At 43.7% G+C, this 14,662-nt stretch overlaps 1 protein-coding gene across 1 annotated transcript in view; it reads right to left on the reverse strand.

The window, feature by feature from the left end:
* The window catches only part of LOC308285517 (scavenger receptor cysteine-rich domain-containing protein DMBT1-like), a 43,882-nt gene that overhangs the window by 8,597 nt on the left and 20,623 nt on the right, over positions 1-14,662 (reverse strand). The window contains exons 17-29 of the mRNA XM_080726289.1: positions 13,992-14,101; positions 12,017-12,319; positions 11,042-11,338; positions 10,518-10,823; positions 10,141-10,431; positions 9,495-9,800; positions 9,109-9,378; positions 6,034-6,339; positions 5,426-5,716; positions 4,125-4,430; positions 3,680-4,033; positions 2,266-2,571; positions 1,657-1,998 (exon numbers count right to left, since the gene is read on the reverse strand). Of these exons, the coding sequence (XP_080582415.1) occupies positions 1,657-1,998; positions 2,266-2,571; positions 3,680-4,033; positions 4,125-4,430; positions 5,426-5,716; positions 6,034-6,339; positions 9,109-9,378; positions 9,495-9,800; positions 10,141-10,431; positions 10,518-10,823; positions 11,042-11,338; positions 12,017-12,319; positions 13,992-14,101 (3,788 nt within the window). The remainder of the gene's footprint in view (positions 1-1,656; positions 1,999-2,265; positions 2,572-3,679; positions 4,034-4,124; positions 4,431-5,425; positions 5,717-6,033; positions 6,340-9,108; positions 9,379-9,494; positions 9,801-10,140; positions 10,432-10,517; positions 10,824-11,041; positions 11,339-12,016; positions 12,320-13,991; positions 14,102-14,662) is intronic.

Genomic DNA, 14,662 nt, shown 5'->3' on the forward strand with positions numbered 1-14,662 from the left:
TCATGGATGGAATGATGAAATTGATGACATTTGAATTTTTTTATCAAATTAGGCTTTATTCACAAAATGTGAAGTGAAAATGAACAGTTCTGGTTCAACCTTTTTGTAACCTCCCCTGTGTCTGGGTATGCAAAGCTAGTGAACTTTGGCAATGTAAAGGTATGTTTTCTCATGCCACTAACACTCCTTTTCATTAATAGGACAGATTTAAAATAAATAAACGTTTATACTTCAATCACTCAAACCCCAGCATCCCTATTCTTGGGGGACATAGCCGATCTACAAGCTCACCACAAGATGCATTGTGAGCTTGTAGATCGGCTATTTTTGGTGAAGAGAGTTATTGTATGGAAAAATAACTCAAGTACGTTCAACTCCCCCTCAGATGCACTGTACTTGTAAAACAGTTTGATGCTTTGAGCTTTGTAAAACACAACAGCTCGTTGGAGGAGATTTGTGTTAATAAGCATAGTTCCTTGGCTGCAGCGCGATCTGTTGGAATGCTTGGACTGTCGGTGCCATAGAGTTATAGTCGGAGCTGACTGGCGGAGTCGCGGAGGGAGAGACAAGCAGCGGAGACAAGGGCTAGGTCTTCATTAGACTGAAACATGACGATCGCGGGATTCGCGGCCGGTCATATCGCACGACCGTCATGCGTCTCCGCTCCAGTGAGCCCGACTGTGGTTGTCTGCTGCAAAATCTCCGCATATTTGTCTGTCTGACTGTCTCGTTGTACTGTTAGCTGTAGCCGCCTGCATCTCTGCACTGCTACTGCGTTCGCTTCCTGACTCTTATCCCTAACTACGGAGTGCACCGAGGGTCAAACATCACCGCGTTTTGCGTTTCGCGTTAACTTTGACAGGCTTAGAAAAATCATATTTCTTTTGGCATGATCATGACGGGCCGCACAGACATGCGGAAAGGGCCGCATGCGGCCCGCGGGCCGCGGGTTGAGTAGCACTGCCCTAGATAGACCCCTCACATGCTACATAAGTTTTTGGGGGGTCATTTTTTCCTAACCCTAACCCTATGGTAAGTGAATGAGAGAAAAGTTAATTTGAGAAAAGTGCTTGGGACCATCAATTTTTGAATTCAGCGCACAAAAATACCCCTAGGTGCAAATTTTCACGCTTTCTGCCGGAAGTGAACACCTTTTTCACATATTTCTCCCACTAACAAGTCTCCGACCAATAGCATGTGTTCTCCTCCCCCCACCCCCCTCTGCTCCTCTGCTCAGCACAGAGAACGCTGCTGCGTCATGACGTCAACACATTTGGTGCGACGTTCTCTGCACTCTGATTGGTTAGAGAAATTCGACACTTCCTCCAACAGTGATCATAACGCGATCGCCCACGTTTCTTTTTCTTCCGATCGCCAAAAGAAGCCTGGGTTTCCGAGGCTATGTAGCGATAGATAGGGACAGAATTTCAAATCATCGCACCCTCCCCCCCAGTCTTGGTACCTCCAAGACGCCTTTTTTGTTTTGATGGGGCCACGCAGGAGGTGAACCGAAGAAAACAAGCGCTCCTTTTTCAATCAGACAGATATTTTAGATAGATAGATAGATAGATAGATAGATAGATAGATAGATAGATAGATAGATAGATAGATAGATAGATAGATAGATAGATAGATTACTGTCATTGTTAGTGTTACCTGAACAGATCACCTTCAGTCTGTTGTGATCATGGCTTGCCATCTTTTCTCCACACTCCCTCAGTGAAGACTCAGACCCCACACAAGCAGAGTTAACAGACCATGTATCATGTTCGGAACCCGATATTGTTTCTGTTGAAACAACGGAGCCACAGTCCAGCTGTCTGCACACTACAGCAGATGAGTCCAGTTTCCACGCATACCGCTTCTCCAACCACACTCCGTGGACAGTGCCCCACATGTAGTGGACAGTATCCACAAACTTCCACTGTCCCCTGTGTTTTATCTCCACTACACCAGAACAGCGATCGGTTCCTCCTCTCAACCTGACATCGTCAGGCTCTGTAGAGCAACATAAGAGTGAGCAATACAGACTAATATAAGGTCACTGTCGGGCAGAAACCTCGTATCTCCAAGTTTCAAAGGCCGTCGCACAAAAGTAGTGACAACAGCAGATATATGTAAGCACACGAGGCGTTGTGTGCTTGTAGATCGGCGGTTTTCTCCAAATCATTTTTAAAATGATAAATACGAGGTTTCCACCCGACAACAACGATAATGTCATTATGAAATGAAAATCCAAATCATTGAATCTAAATGATCTTTTACCTGAGCAGGTGAGTCCAACAGCCTTGTCAGGTGAGCAGGCGTGTCTAGCTGAGTCTGAGGTTCCACAGTCCAGGAGAACAGACTCGCTGCCTTCACACTGGAACTTTTTGGTCCACATTGGAGCCTTGGCTTGTCCATAGAGCGCCCCCTGGAGGACTGAAGGAGGTCCACAGCCAAGCTCCCTACAGACCACCTCTGCATCCTGCTGGTCAAAGTCACCTTCACACACTGAGACCCATGAATGACCAGACTTCACCTCCACTCTGCCTGAACACAAACCATGCCCATTCACCAACCTCACGGACTCTGGAGAGAGGGAGAGTTCACACACAAACGCATGCACGTGCGCACGCACGCAGGCACGCACACACACACACACACACACACACACACACACACACACACACACACACACACACACACACACACACACACACACACACACACACACACACACACACACACACACACACACACACACACACACACACACACACACACACACACACACACCAGTGTTTCAATGCCGTGTATCAACAGGCTGCAGTTATAATCACATCTGACAAAGTCACGTGAAGCAGGCTCAGTAACGTCCACAAGGTGGCGCTGTAGGCCAATAATCAGATCTGTTGTCCGCCCATTACCCCTGATTACATGGAGTAACTAGCTTAAAAGACAGTCACCAAAATCTTAAATGTTATTTGTTTTTGGTATTTGAGTAATTATATTTATAGTTTACGGTGGTGAATGGAGGCTGAATGTGCCAGTGAGATTGGAGTGGCTGATTGACTGAATTGGATGGTTTTGTCAACGCCCTGGTCAGGATTGGCAGTGCGTCTGGTCCTCTTCTACAAAAGTCTCATTCTGTCCTAACAGTGGCCGGAGATAGCAGTTTTCAAGCAGCAGCAATATAAATTTGTATTAAAACTATCCTAATTATAATACACTACATTGGATTATAATAGTGGTTATAACACAATAGAGATCTATTATCATGTATTACAAATATATCCTGGTCCTTGTAGTTGAAAAGCTGGCACAAGAGGGTGGTGTGGAGTGGTGTGGTGTTGGGCCATGTCAGTGGAAAAGAGGCTTGAGTGTGATCCTTCTCTTGCTGTATGATTATCATGTTTTAAGAGGATAATGCAGCAGAGGGTCTTTTTGTTTCCAATTCGTAGGACATGGCTTGTCTCACTCCGTCTTATACACCTTCCCTCTCACTCTTGCTGGTACCCTTCTGTCAAAATGTCCTCCATCCATTCAACCCTGTCTGCAATTTCTGTTTCACCTCTCTTGCACTGTGCACACTCCCCATTACAGCTAGATACCTCACCTGGATGAGAGCATGGGTTTGAACACATATTTAAGAAAGATACAGCTCAAAATACAAAACACACATCTGCGTTTGTGTTACCTGAACAGTTCACCTCCCGTATGGAATGGGATTTATGAGAGAGAATTGTTCCACACTCCCCCAGTGAAGACTCAGACCCAAGACAGTAAGGTTTAAACCACCATTTATGTTTTCGTCTAGTTTCATCCCGCATAGCTTCATCCCACATAGTGAAATCCAAAGTTGGCTTGATTGGCTCGACAAATATACTTCGTGTTGAACGAGGAGAGCCACAGTCCAGCTGTCTGCATACTATGGCTGATGTCTTCAGGTTCCAGTGGTAATCATCTGCTGGCCTCCACTCTCCCTGGTGTTTTATCTCCAGTCTACCAGTACAGCGACTGGTTCCTCCCATCAACCTGACACCATCGGACTCTGTACAAAGTCAGGAGGGTAAGCAGTAAAAACTAATATTACTTACATTATGAAACAATAATATAAACCAAAACTGTAGTTTGTCTTTTACCTGAACAGTTGAGTCCAACAGCCTTTCCAGGTGAACAGGTGTTTCTAGTCAAGTCTGAGGTTCTACAGTCCAGGAGAACAGACTCACTGCCTTCACACTGGAACTCTTTGTTCCACATTGGAGCCTTCACTTCTCCATAGAGCGCCCCCTGGAGGCCTGAAGGAGACCCACAGCCAAGCTGCCTACAGACCACCTCTGCATCCTGCAGGTCAAAGTCACCTTCACACACTGAGACCCACGACTGATCAGACTTCACCTCCACTCTGCCTGAACACAAACTAGTCCCATTCACCAACCTCACAGACTCTGGCGAGAAAGAGGGAGAGAGAGGGATTGAGCGAAAGAGAGAGAGAGAGAGAGAGAGAGAGAGAGCGAGAGCGAGAGAGATTTAACTTGCAATTTGTCAATGACTTATGCCATCACTATGTAGATCAGGATGTTTACTTTCACACGGAAAAGAACAATTTTTAACACAGCTTTCCGTCGCTTAGATACAGGCTTCTCTGCAAAAGCGTTTTGAAGGAAGATTATGAGATAAAGCTGTTTCTTTTCAGAGCAATACATAGGAGTCAACAGAGATTATTTGCTTCCTGATGATGTCATCACCCATCACGGTAGATTGAGTTTTCTTTCACCCATGGTCCCAATGACCCAACGCTAGTGTTATTTAAAGGACAACTTTAGTTTTTTACAACAAGGGTTCATATTTTAGATTGTAATTAAAGAATATAAAAGATGAGTGTTAAAATTATTTAATTTACTTCTTTCTATTGTTTTAGAGATTCTTATTTCAGTGGTCGGGGGCATGCGTACAAGTGGCTAAATATATCATTTTACACAGAATAAGCCCATTCCCAAGATACAACACAACCTTTCATGGTTGGATGTGACTTATGGGGGCTAGAAGTGTTACTGTAAATAGCAATAAAGAAAATGCTGGCTTATTGTGTCTAAAAAGACATATTTAGCCACTTGTACGCATGCCCCCATGCGTATGCATGCCCCACATTTTAGCACGGGAAACGCAATAAAACAATAGAACGAAGAAAAGGAAAACATTTTAACACTCACTTTTTCTTTTCTCTAATTGCTATCTAAAATATGAACCCTTGTTGTAAAAAAACAAAGTTGTCCTTTAATATAAAACTGTATTCCGACTTTTATTGGGAAAAGCACCCTGCAGCTGGGTTTGAAATCCCGAATTTTGTCTATTAATGATTATACAAGTTAGATGTGTGATACATTAGATACGAGACTTAAAAAAATACAGTCATGTTTTTTAGGTCATTGTTTGTTGTTACCTGAGCAGATCACCTCTACTCTTTCATCAGAAAAGCAAGCCTCCTTATTTGCACACTCTGTCAATGAAGACTCAGACCCAAAACAGTTTGATTCAATGCTCCATGCACGATGATTTGGGAACCAGGACCTTATTTCTGTTGAAACAAGATAGCCACAGTTCAGCTGTCTACACACTACAGCTGATATCGTCTGGTTCCAGGATGACACTGGTCTCCACTCTGCCTGGTGTTTCATCTCCAGTATACCATTGCAGAGACTGGTTCCTCCCACCAACCTGACCTCATCAAACTCTGTAAAGAGATAGTAATAGTAATATTACTCACAGTATAAGATAAACAAGAAAGATAAAATTGGAAATTGCAAGTGTGGTTGTCGTGACTATATTCTGCTGCAAGTTAACTGTCATGTGAAGCTCAACCAATACTCGAGCTCCTCAATGTTTTTTCCTTCAATTTCCAATTGCATCTGATTTCCATCAATTTCCCATCAATATCCAATGGCATCTGATTCACAAAAAAGTTTATCTAGTGGTGAAAATAAAGTTTCCCTAGGACTGCAGTGTGTTAGGAGGCAACCACACTAAATATATAATTAGATTGTCATCTACCTGAGCAGGTGAGTCCGACAGTCTTGTCAGGTGAGCAGGTGTTTCTAGTTGAGTCTGAAGTTCTACAATCCAGGAGAACAGACTCACTTCCTTCACACTGGAACTCTTTGGTCCACGTTGGACCCTGCACTTCTCCATAGAGCGCCCCCTGGAGGACTGAAGGGGCCCCACAGCCAAGTTCTCTACAGACCACCTCTGCATCCTGCTGGTCAAAGTCACCATCACACACTGAGACCCACGACTGATTAGACCTCACCTCCACTCTGCCTGAACACAAACGATTGCTATTCACCAACCTCACAGACTCTGGAGAGAGAGAGAGAGAGAGAGAGAGAGAGAGAGAGAGAGAGCGAGAGAGAGAGAGAGAGAGAGAGAGAGAGAGAGAGAGAGAGAGATAGGAAAAGAGGAAAAATATTGATGTAAAATACGATATCTGAATGGCTACCTATATTTTGCACAAAATTACAATTAAAATGTTGTGAACCTCAATTGCAAGACGGCTGACACAGGCGTTTCTTCTTGAAATGCCCATGGATCCCGAGGCTAAACCGTGGTCTACGTGGGTAAAATGTCTCTCCTCTCTCTGGGAGCAAGATTTCTATTCATAATTATGACCGAACTTGATAGATATGTCATCACTTGTGCAAAGTAACTTAATGTACTTTAAAACTGTAACCCTATGCTGCTATATATACAGGGCCAGGGGTATGTGCCTTTAAGTAGTTGGCGGGCTGCAGAGGTGTATTATGGGATTGATTGTTTGATTGATTGAAGAATTTATTAGAAGTTTGCAATAGAAAAAGGTACAGTTTCATGACTGTACAAATCACTGGTACAAGTTCAACTAAAAGCAGATCCTAGAAAGCAGAGGCTTATTTCCACAGGAACCACACTTTAAGTATCTCATATACAGTGTTGGCCAGTAACGAATTACTAATAATATATTACTGTAATATTATTACTTTATCCAGTAACGAATATAAGGTATTACTCTGTCAAAACTGGTAATATGTAACGCTTTACTCCGCAAAAAAAAGCCCTCGTTACCCGTTACTTGAAGTTGCCGCATCATGCAAAAATAGAACAGACCTACAAACTATAACACATATCAACAGAGATGCTATGTAGCTTGTAGATCTGCCGCAGCTTGCGCACAGTTATGACATAGCTTATGAGACGGGTGAGCGCTGCTGTCAAACAGTCATAGAAGACAGGCTGGACAGCACAACATTCTGTCGTCCACAGTGCATGGCGCGCTTACACAGCTCGGCCCCAGAGCCACCTGGAGGGACGGGGCCGGCTCCCAGGGGGTCCCCGAGGGGTCCCCCACCCTTGGGGACCCCCGCGGACCCCCTTGCAGCCCGAAAAAACTAGGCCAAAACGTCCAAAAGCGGCCCGTCTCCCGCATCTATAGCGGATCCCCAAGCTCGAAAACGCTAAGTGGATGGCTGGGACATTTACATTTAAAAAGCAATCGGGAGCGTGGAGTCCCGTGGACAAAAGCACGGCTTCGCAAATGATGCTTTGCATATCACCGCAGTACATCAAGCCTCAAGCAACGCAATGCGATGTTGCTGTTTAGCCGTTAGCTTAGCCTCCACTACACTGAGCCCTTGTGCTAACTGCTAGCCTCTCGCCTGTTGTAAAATGTAAACATAAGAAATACACATAGTTTCACTACTCACCGAAATAGACGGTTTTAGGGAGTTGAAAGCCTACTTTCCTTAGTGGGAACCCCCCAGAGCCCTCCACATCACTTCTAAAATACACTTTTAAGCCAGAAAAGAAAATATTTATTATAAGGATAACATAGGCAGGGGTCTTCAACATGTCGTCCGGGACCCCTAGGGTCCTCAGAGTTACAACAGGGGTCTCCATATATCCTTGTCTAATAGCTGATAGGACCCTTTTCTTTTATTTACATCACCACTGACTAAACCCTAATATTTATTTATTCTGAGTAGAGTAGAGGGGAAAGAGCAGTCCAAGTACAGAGCCTAGGATCAAAATACTAAAGTACTGGGGTGTTTTAAATGTAATAAAAATAAGCAGTGTGTTGTTGCTTAGCTTATATATATTAATTATTAATTGATTCGCTTGTATACCAAAATCCATTAAAAAGGTTTATCACTGTTCCCAGGTCAAATATTGATGTGCGATTAAAATGTGATTATTTGCGATTAATTAATTACAACGCCTGTCATTAATTATATATATTTTTAATTGCATCCCAGAGACTCTTATTGTTCCAATAAATTGGATTCAGTTCTAAAAGGAGCTGGCAAAACAGATTCTGTTGTAGGCCTACATCTATTTTCTTTTGCGGGGTAAAAAAAAAAAAAAAAGTAATATAACTTAATATATTAGATATTACTCTTGATTCCAAGTAATAAGTAATATAATATTATTACTTTTTCCAAGGTGTAATAAGTAATAAGTAACGATTACTCTCCCAAGTAATATTGCCCAACACTGCTCATATAACATTGAAAGACAGACAAGGCAGGGACGTGCTTGGTGCTGTTGCTACTTCTTGTTCGAGAGAAGCGTAGCCACGCATGATGCAGAGAAGTGAAACTTTTTGTTTATGGATGATACTGTAGATAGAACCCTGGCTGTTCACGTGAAATTTGTGGAATGGGTGCACGAGTAGTCTACATTTGCTACTTAAAGCTCTCATGACATGCTGTTTTTACAAAACAAACAGAAATACTGCGGGTGTCAGTTGAGGTACTGTATTATGTCAACCAGCGCTAGCCTCGCATTGGCAGACCACCTCATCCACCCCCTCTGCTGGTGGATGTGAATGGGTCTGAGCAACGCCAGGCTGAATCGGCGCCTCTGCACGCACGCATGCACGCACGCACGCACACACACACGCACACGCACACACACACACACACACACACACACACACACACACACACACACACACACACACACACACACACAGAAAGACACAGAGAAAGACAGACAGACAGGCAGAGTATATGTACATACACGTATAAAGACATACTGCAAATTGTCTGTTCACAGAGAAGAGAGAGATAACAAATTCATCATTGTCTGTGTTACCTGAACAGGTCACATCCAATCTTTTAGTAGAAGTTTCAGAGGACATTTCCCCACAGTCCGTCCCAACACAATCAGATCTATATCTCCAAAGAGGTTCAGATTCAGAGACAGAACTCATTTCTGAAACAGCAGAACCACAGTCCAACTGTCTGCACAATTCTGATAATCCAAACGAATCAACCAGCGCTGGTCTCCATTCTGCCTGGTGTTTTACCTGCAGTCTACCAGTACAGCGACTGGTTCCTCCCACCAACCTGATAGAGTCGGTCTCTGTACAGTGACAAGGCAGAAAGCAAAGATTAGGACAAAATATAGATATATTCATAGACAGACAGACCCATTATAAAATAATAACGAGGCAACATATATAGTTAGTTTTATTTTACCTGAGCAGGTGAGTCCAACAGCTCTTTCAGGTGAGCAGGTGTTCCTGGTTGAGTCTGAGGTTCCACAGTCCTGGAGAACAGACTCACTGCCTTCACACTGGAATTCTTTGGTCCACATTGGAGCCTTTGCTTTGCCATATAGCGCCCCCTGGAGGCCTGAAGGAGCCCCACAACCAAGGTCCCTACAGACCACCTCTGCATCCTGCTGGTCAAAGTCACCTTCACACACTGAGACCCACGACTGATTAGACTTCACCTCCACTCTGCCTGAACACAAACCAGTCCCATTCACCAACCTCACTGATTCTGAGAGAGAGAGAGAGAGAGAGAGAGAGAGAGAGAGAGAGAGAGAGGTTGAAATTATATTCATAAGTAAGCAAGGAAATTAATAAATCAGTCTATTGAATCCTACAGCCTCCAGAAGACCCTCCATACTCCACAGTATAACTAGATACCTCCATCACCAGGTCTGCTGTAACGCATGCATGCACGCACGCACGCACGCACGCACGCGCACGCACACGCACACACACACACACACACACACACACACACACACACACCCACACACACACACACACACACACACACACACACACAATATCTGCAATACCTTCATGCAAACAGACGGACTACTTCATGTTACCTGAACAGATCACCTCCAGTGTTACAGAGGAAGCTGTGGACTCTACTGTTCCACACTCACTCAGTGAAAAGTCAGCGCCAACACAGTAAGATCTGAAACTCCATACAAGCTGAGATGTGGGGCTGAGATGCTTCTCTGTTGAAACAACAGAGCCACAGTCCAGCAGTCTGCACGCTGCAGATGGTGTTTCCCAATCCCAATCATCTGATGGTCTCCACTCGCCTTGGTGTTTTATCTCCAGTGTACCAGTACAGTGACTGGTTCCTCCTACTAACCTGATATCATCCGACTCTGTACAGATAGATAAGCGGTGATACAATTATTTTAAGTCCTTAAAAAATAAGACTGCAAAAACAAAACCTTAGTTTGTCTTTTACCTGAGCAGGTGAGTCCAACAGCCTTGTCAGGTGAGCAGGTGTTTCTAGTTGAGAATGTGGTTCCACACTCCCGGAGAAGAGACTCGTAGCCTTTACACTGGAACTCTTTGGTCCACATTGGAGCCTTCACCTCTCCATAGAGTGCCCCCTGGAGGACTGAAGGATCTGCACAGTCAAGCTCCCTACAGACCACCGCTGCATCCTGCTGGTCAAAGTCACTTTCACACACTGAGACCCACGACTGATTAGACTTCACCTCCACTCGGCCTGAACACAAACTAGTCCCATTCACCAACCTCACAGACTCTGGAGAGAGAGAGAGAGAGAGAGAGAGAGAGAGAGAGAGAGAGAGAGAGAGAGAGAGAAAGAGAGAGAGAGAGAGCAAACAATTAATTAGGGAACCCTGAATAGATCCTATTCACAACATCGTGAATGGATGCTGACAGTGGGCATTTTCAGAAATGCATCTTGTCTGGGGGGCCTTGGCTGAGGACAATAAGAGACTACCACCATTGTTGTGTTACCTGAACAGATCAGCTTCCTTCTTCGAACAGTAATTTCATGGTGCTTTGTTGCACACTCTGTCAGTGAAGACTCTGACCCGACACAGGAAGATGAAATCCTCCATACAGGACTCATTTTGCCATTTCTCATTTCTGTTGAAACAGCATCACCACAATCCAACTGTCTACACACTACAGCTGATAACTTCCGGTTCCATTCAGACAAACCATCAACTGGTCTCCACTCTCCCTGGTGTTTCAGCTCCAGTACACCATTACAGTGACTGGTTCCTCCAACCAACCTGACATCATCAAACTCTGTACAAAATGAACATTAACTGATTATAAAATCATCATCATCATCATCATCAGAACCAGTGTTGGGCAAGTTACTGTTACTTAAACAATAAAAAACGTTCAGTGGCACAGTAAGAAAAGACACCTCCTTATCAGTGTAGCAATTATCATTGTGAAATGCACTGGATTAATACAACAATTTCTGATACACACACACACACACACACACACACACACACACACACACACACACACACACACACACACACACACACACACACACACACACACACACACACACACACACACACACACACACACACACACACACACACACACACACACATATATATATATATATATATATATATATATATATATATATATATATAACATCTTAATTTCAAGTGCTATTGGGTTCCCTCACTTGTTAAGTGTTACTGTTATACTTAAAGTTCAAGTGTTTACTCCTTTCACTTGACACAGAGCTCTCGAGCGCTACTGACACTGTTTTGACGAACATGCTAAAAGTCACAGCAAATCACAGAGTTCAAAAATACAATCTGACGAATGGACATACTTTATAATCAGTTAAGCTTTTCATACGGAAGGCTTTAGGCAGCTTGCTACATTAATAAGGACATTTCTGATGATGCCTATAGGAAAAGGTAGTTACAAAACCAAGAAATGTAGTTTTACCACAGGTGAGTCCAACAGTCTTGTCAGGTGAGCAGGTGTTTCTAGTTGAGTCTGAGGTTCTACAATCCAGGAGAACAGACTCGTTGCCTTCACACTGGAACTCTTTGTTCCACATTGTGGCCGTAACTTCCCCATAGAGCGCCCCCTGGAGGACTAAAGGAGCTCCACAGCCAAGCTCTCTACAGACCACCTCTGCATCCTGCTGGTCAAAGTCACCTTCACACACCGAGACCCACGACTGATTAGACTTCACCTCCACTCTGCCTGAACACAAACCAGTCCCATTCACCAACCTCACATACTCTGGAGAGAGAGAGAGAGAGAGAGAGAGAGAGAGAGAGAGAGAGAGAGAGAGAGACCCAAACAAATGTCCATTAGGGATGCTTAGGGAACCCTGAATAGATCGTATTCAGAACATCGTGAATGGATGCTGACAGTGGGCATTTTCAGAAATGCATCTTGTCTGGGGGGCCTTGGCTGAGGGCATCCCTCGTTGATATTAAAAATGAACCTCTCTAACCTTTGTACCTCGTCCAAATCACCCTATGACAGAGAAACCTAAAATGATGACAATGATACCAGGAAGACTGTAACAGGGGGCGTGCTCATGTTTTCATGTCTTTCACTTGAGTGATGCAATCTCAATGAATGTTGTTATCTTATATGTAATTTTTTTCCGTACCATATTAGGTTTTCAAATCTTTGTGAACATTGTGTGCCGCGCGGCACCGCGCCGCATCCAGTTGGTGTTACCACGCAGCACTTCACGCACGTCAATACCGTGACGCAATGCTGCGCAGCCGTCACGTCCAGTGCGTGTTACCCTTAACGGACAACTTTAGTTTAGGGTTCATATTTTAGATTTTAGAAAAGATGAGTGTTAAAATGTTTTAATTTACTGCTTTCTATCGTTTTAGCCATTTCAGTATTTTGATTTCAGTGGGTGCATGGGGGCATACGTACAAGTGGCTAAATATGTATTTTTAGACACAATAAGCTGACAATGTATTTGTTACTATTTACACCATAAACCCCCATAAGTCACATCCGCCCATGAAAGATTGCGGGAATGGGCTTATTTGCATCACTAAAAGGATAGAAAGCAGTAAATGAAAACATTTGAACACAATTTATGTATTTTCTCAAATGACTAAAATATGTCTAAAATATTGAAACCTTGTTGTAAAAAAACAAAGTTGTCCTTTAACCGTTTTAGTGCCAGCCCCTAGAGGGCGCCAAAGAATGCCAGGGTTTGTCCCATAGGCGAGCGCATTAGCATCCGGGGATTCACGTTGCAGTGACGCGCGTGCTCACGTTCGTGCACGTCATGGAAAGGTCCCGGATGAAAATGGCTACAGAATAGCTATTAGCATTTTGTCATTTAAAAGATCATTTTTAGGCGATTTCGACGTAAATAAACCTCGCGCCACATCCCTAAAAACACAATCCAGAGATATGGGCCTCCAAAGATGTGGTTTTTCATTGGATTCGGCGGCGATTCGCGGCAACGTTCGCGGCTAACGGCCGGCCGGGGGGCTCCCGGATTTCGATCACTGGCTTGAAAATTTAGGCCCAGGCTTCAGAAGGCCTTGGATCATTTTATTCATTTCATTAAAAAAGCCGAACATGTTCGGGATAGGCACACTGGACTACGTTCCGGAAGCGGCGCTGAACATTCAGTGAACATTGGGGGGCTCAAAAATGTATTTTAAACCATTTTTAATGGAATATATCGTCGGACCATGTAAAATGGCTAGCTGGCTAGCGTAGGACGAGCCAGGACCACCCACGACTCTACAAGCAGCTCAGGGTATGTCAATTAATTAAAAAAAAAATTGTATTGGATTGAAATAAGCCGAACATGTTCGGGATAGGCACAGAATGAGTTAAGACCAGATCTCGGATGAACAGACGGACAAAGCATGATGAGAGAAGGGACCAAATAAAACAAGATAGTTGAAGTCATTGTTGTCACCTCCAGTACAGGTCACCTCCAGTACGTCCCAGTCTTCCTTAGACTGCATTATTCCACACTCCCTCAGTGAAGCCTCAGACCCATCACAGAAAGATCTAATCCTCCATTGGCTACGGGAAGAAAAGCGAGGAGTCAAAGAAAAATAACGCATGTCCTCCGTTGTTTGGTGCTTGATTGATTGATTGAAGACTTTATTAGAAGTTTGCATAGGAAAAGGTACAGTTTCATGACGGTACAGATTCACTGGTACAAGGTCTACTAAAAGGAGATCCTAGAAAAGACTATACGCTTATTTCCATAGCAAACCATTGAAGTATCTCATATAACATTGAAAGACAGACGGATAGAACACAGTACTATGCAGTAGATATAGTCAGGGAAAAAAAGGGAACATACATAGACGGATACACACACGGCCACGCTATGGAGACGGTGTGACCACCGCTCAAAAAAACATACGGTAGGTATATACAAAGAAGGGCTAGGGGAGGGTATGGCTAGGCTATGTTTTCTTTTTACCAGTTGCGTACGACTGCTGCCTGTAAGTGTTTTTTCAGGGCGATTTTAAAGGATGCTAGTGATCCACACTCCTATATGTAAACACACAATATCGTTTCAGTTTAGTTATCGTTTTTCTAAAGCTTAGTTTTAATTTTTATTTCAGTTAACAA

This window comes from Nannobrachium achirus (genome assembly GCF_963921795.1).
Source record: "Nannobrachium achirus genome assembly, chromosome: 5".
Lineage (NCBI taxonomy): Eukaryota > Metazoa > Chordata > Actinopteri > Myctophiformes > Myctophidae > Nannobrachium > Nannobrachium achirus.